The sequence below is a fragment of the Silurus meridionalis genome, chromosome 27 (genome assembly GCF_014805685.1).
Source record: "Silurus meridionalis isolate SWU-2019-XX chromosome 27, ASM1480568v1, whole genome shotgun sequence".
NCBI lineage: Eukaryota > Metazoa > Chordata > Actinopteri > Siluriformes > Siluridae > Silurus > Silurus meridionalis.
In genome coordinates this window covers 17,079,014-17,082,302 of record NC_060910.1, presented here as the reverse complement: position 1 = coordinate 17,082,302, position 3,289 = coordinate 17,079,014, and the positions used below count along the sequence as shown (strand labels likewise).

At 41.3% G+C, this 3,289-nt stretch overlaps 1 protein-coding gene across 1 annotated transcript; it reads left to right on the top strand.

Moving 5' to 3' along the window:
• The first annotated feature begins 1,614 nt into the window (after positions 1-1,614).
• Positions 1,615-2,719, top strand: tcima (transcriptional and immune response regulator a). The gene has a single exon (XM_046841873.1). The coding sequence runs from the start codon at positions 1,841-1,843 to the stop codon at positions 2,141-2,143; it is 303 nt and encodes a 100-aa protein (XP_046697829.1). The 5' UTR covers positions 1,615-1,840; the 3' UTR covers positions 2,144-2,719.
• Positions 2,720-3,289: the final 570 nt, after the last annotated feature.

Here is a 3,289-nt window from a genome sequence, read left to right as displayed (position 1 = left end):
CTTGCATTGTGCATGAGTTCAATCATGCAGTCCAAAGAATTATCATTTGGACCACACATCCAAAATTCAGAAAAAAGTGTGTATGATCTCACTCTCTGGACCGCATTGGTGTTGCCATTGTTTTATCCCTTTGTTCTTTTTAAAGGTCCTAATAAGGCAAATTGTCTTAAAAAAAAAAAGCTACAGCTGTTCACGTCTTGGCTTCGTTTCCCTCATATTTTACATTCAGACTGTAAGCAGAGCGCGACGGCCCCTCGCTCGTGTGACCCTCGACCTCCGGTTAAATTTAGTGCCGTGCATTGTTATGATTAATAAAAGACATTTTGGCTGCACTCTGTGAGGGCCAACACTTCCTTCCGCACGCTAAAGCGACAGGGAACGAGGGAATCTGGGACAGCGGAGCAAAGAAGAAAAGTCGAACAATGCAATTCCAAACACTTGACGCCGTTCTTTCTATTCCGACAGCAGATGTAGTGCATTCCAACATTTCTGTTTTTCTGTTTGTGCAGATACACATTCTGGAAATTTCTGTCATCAGATTTCTGCAGTTTCTTTCACTACGGAATTAGAGGTTTCTATCACAGTCGTGGAAACAGGTCATGGAGGAGGAGGGGTGGAGGTGCAGGGTAGGAGAACAGTTACGAGCTGTTGGGAAGGCCAACAACAAGCGCTGTTTACCTTCAGCAGCTGCCCGCACCCTCATACTCAGCCAGGACGTGTGCGATTATCCTAAACGGCCGTTTTCCGTTTCAGATTAACTTTCAGGCGATATTTTTAGCACAGCGTCCTGGGAGAGAATTTTTTTTTTTCTTTTTTTAAACTGCAGCATTCAGCAAGACCTTTGACTGAATTACTCTATTTAGTAACAGCGAAAGTATTTATAACAACCACAAAAAAAAAAAAAAGAACGTGTTAATAAAGTTAGCAAACAAGTTTAGCAATTTCCTTCCCGTTAGGACCTGAGAATTGAAATGTTGTGTACGATGACTGGCAGCTTCTTCTGAAAAATACAGGCAGGTTTAATGACGTTTGCTAATATGGATGGATGGATGGATGGATGGATGGATGGATGGACAGACAAAAAACTAAATGCATGCATAAAGTGCATTAAAATATAATATAAAAAAATAAAGCATACATAGATATTAGATCATTCAAAAAAATATAATGATAAATTTCACCATCATTCTCGTTATATTTTCTGAATAAAAAATATATATAAAAAAATGAGCATACAATTTTTAAAAAATAATTTTTCCCCATGTAATTTGAAAATTTCTTCTTCTGTTTATTTGTTGAATGAGTAATTATTAGAAAAATATATATTTATTATTATTTAAAAAATACTATTACATTGTTTACTAGGAGATTATAATTATAATATAAATTATAATATAAAAAAATAAAGCATACTTGGATATTAGATGCATATATGATTATATTAATATCTATATAATTTATTAATAATAAATTAGTATATAATAATAACCATAACAATATTAAATAATAAATAAATAAATGATGATAATGATGCCAAACAAAAACTAATTTATTTTGTACAGTATTATTTCTTTATTTATGACACTCCTCCTCGTGGACCGGGTGGGAGATTAGGGGGCGTGCGCCAACACATCACGTGACCACGTCGCTTTGAGCGTATAAGTAGCGCGAGCGCCCGGTTTGCGTTCTGCACTCAGGCTCGATCAAGAGCAAGAGCACCGAGCAGACCGAACAACAACAAAAAAAACAGTCGAGTCTCGCGACAGATCTGGCGAAAACAAGCAGAAAAACTCAGACACATACGGAGGAAAGAAAGAAGGAAAGAAAAAAAGAAAGAAAAATGGCGACCTACACGCGCTCAGACAGCTGCCGGGTTTGTCCGTCGGCACGCGCTAACCGCTTCGACACGGCGCGACGCAAGCGCGCATCTCCGGACATCTTCGCGCACGTGAGCGAGGACGCGCTCGCGCGCCTTTTCCGCAAGGCGGGCGACGCGGTGGCCGAGGAGCGCGCGCGCAGCATCTTCGCGTGCGCCAGCGACCCGGACGAGACCGCGCGCGCGCTCATGGCGCTCAAGCAGCGCAAGAAGGACAAGTTCCTGCGGATCGCGCGCACGCTCCGCGGCATGCTGAGGCTGCGCTGAACCGGGAGCGCGCGAGCTTTTTTTTCCAGTCGCGGCACATGCACAACAGCGAAAGAAAAAAAAGGGACAGCAGATGTCAAACGAGTTGTGGAGCACCGTCTCCCAGTCGTCTCCGCGCGCGCGAAGGATTCTCAAGCGACACGGAGCGAGGAAACTTCCAGATCCCTGAGACAGAAACGCGCACGAGCTGGCAGGGACCAGACACCGCATGGAAGGCCAAAAGGTTCCAAAAACGCCACAAATGAACAAATGAAGTTTGCCGTGCTGTGGTGATTGAAATCCCACACAGACACACACAAGCAGCAACTGTGAGATGATGAGATGAAGCTCAGCTGCATGCTGCAATGCACATCCCAAATGAAGGAGCACATGAAGAAAGTACCAGAAACCTTTCATGAACATTTTTTCTGGTGCAAAAGACACTAATGCACATGATGAACACTTGTCTCAATGCACATGCTTATTATATTTCTATTTTAAATTTCTTCGTTTTTCTTACAAAATTTTTTTTTTTGGATGTGTTTATTTTTTGCACAACGTTTATCATTTGCACAATAAATTATAACAAAAAAAATTGCAAAGTGTCTCTTGTGATTTCTCATTGCAGTGATTTCATATCAAATGTGTTCATCACATCCTAATAATGGAATATAAAGAGTTTTGGGAGTGTCTTAAGGATTAGTCCTGCATGCAATAATAAAATGAATCAAAAAAGATTGCATAAGTACAAATATAAAAGGGCTCAATGTCGAACCATAAAAGCAACAGATGGGTTTTTTCTCTCGTGCCCCATACGCCCTAGATGTCGTCATTTTTTTTTCAGAATTAAACTGATTTCGCCATGGTAAACATAAAACAGTCGACATCTGACATGTTTGCGTCAACGTCTGGCAACCGTGGCGCTGAAAAGAAAGTCTTGCTCAGCACTTAAATCCTTGCACCCACATGTGTAAGTCTGACACACTGAAACTTGCCCTCGATGACATCATTGCACTGAGCTCATCCTTCCCCTACATCACCACCCCCGCCCAAGCGACCAATGTGTGCTCTAGAAGCTGTGAGATTGTAGATTGTGATTAGCGACAAGGTGGTTGTCCATTTAAAAAAAAGAATTATTAAAAACAGTCATTAGTCCGATTAAATTCT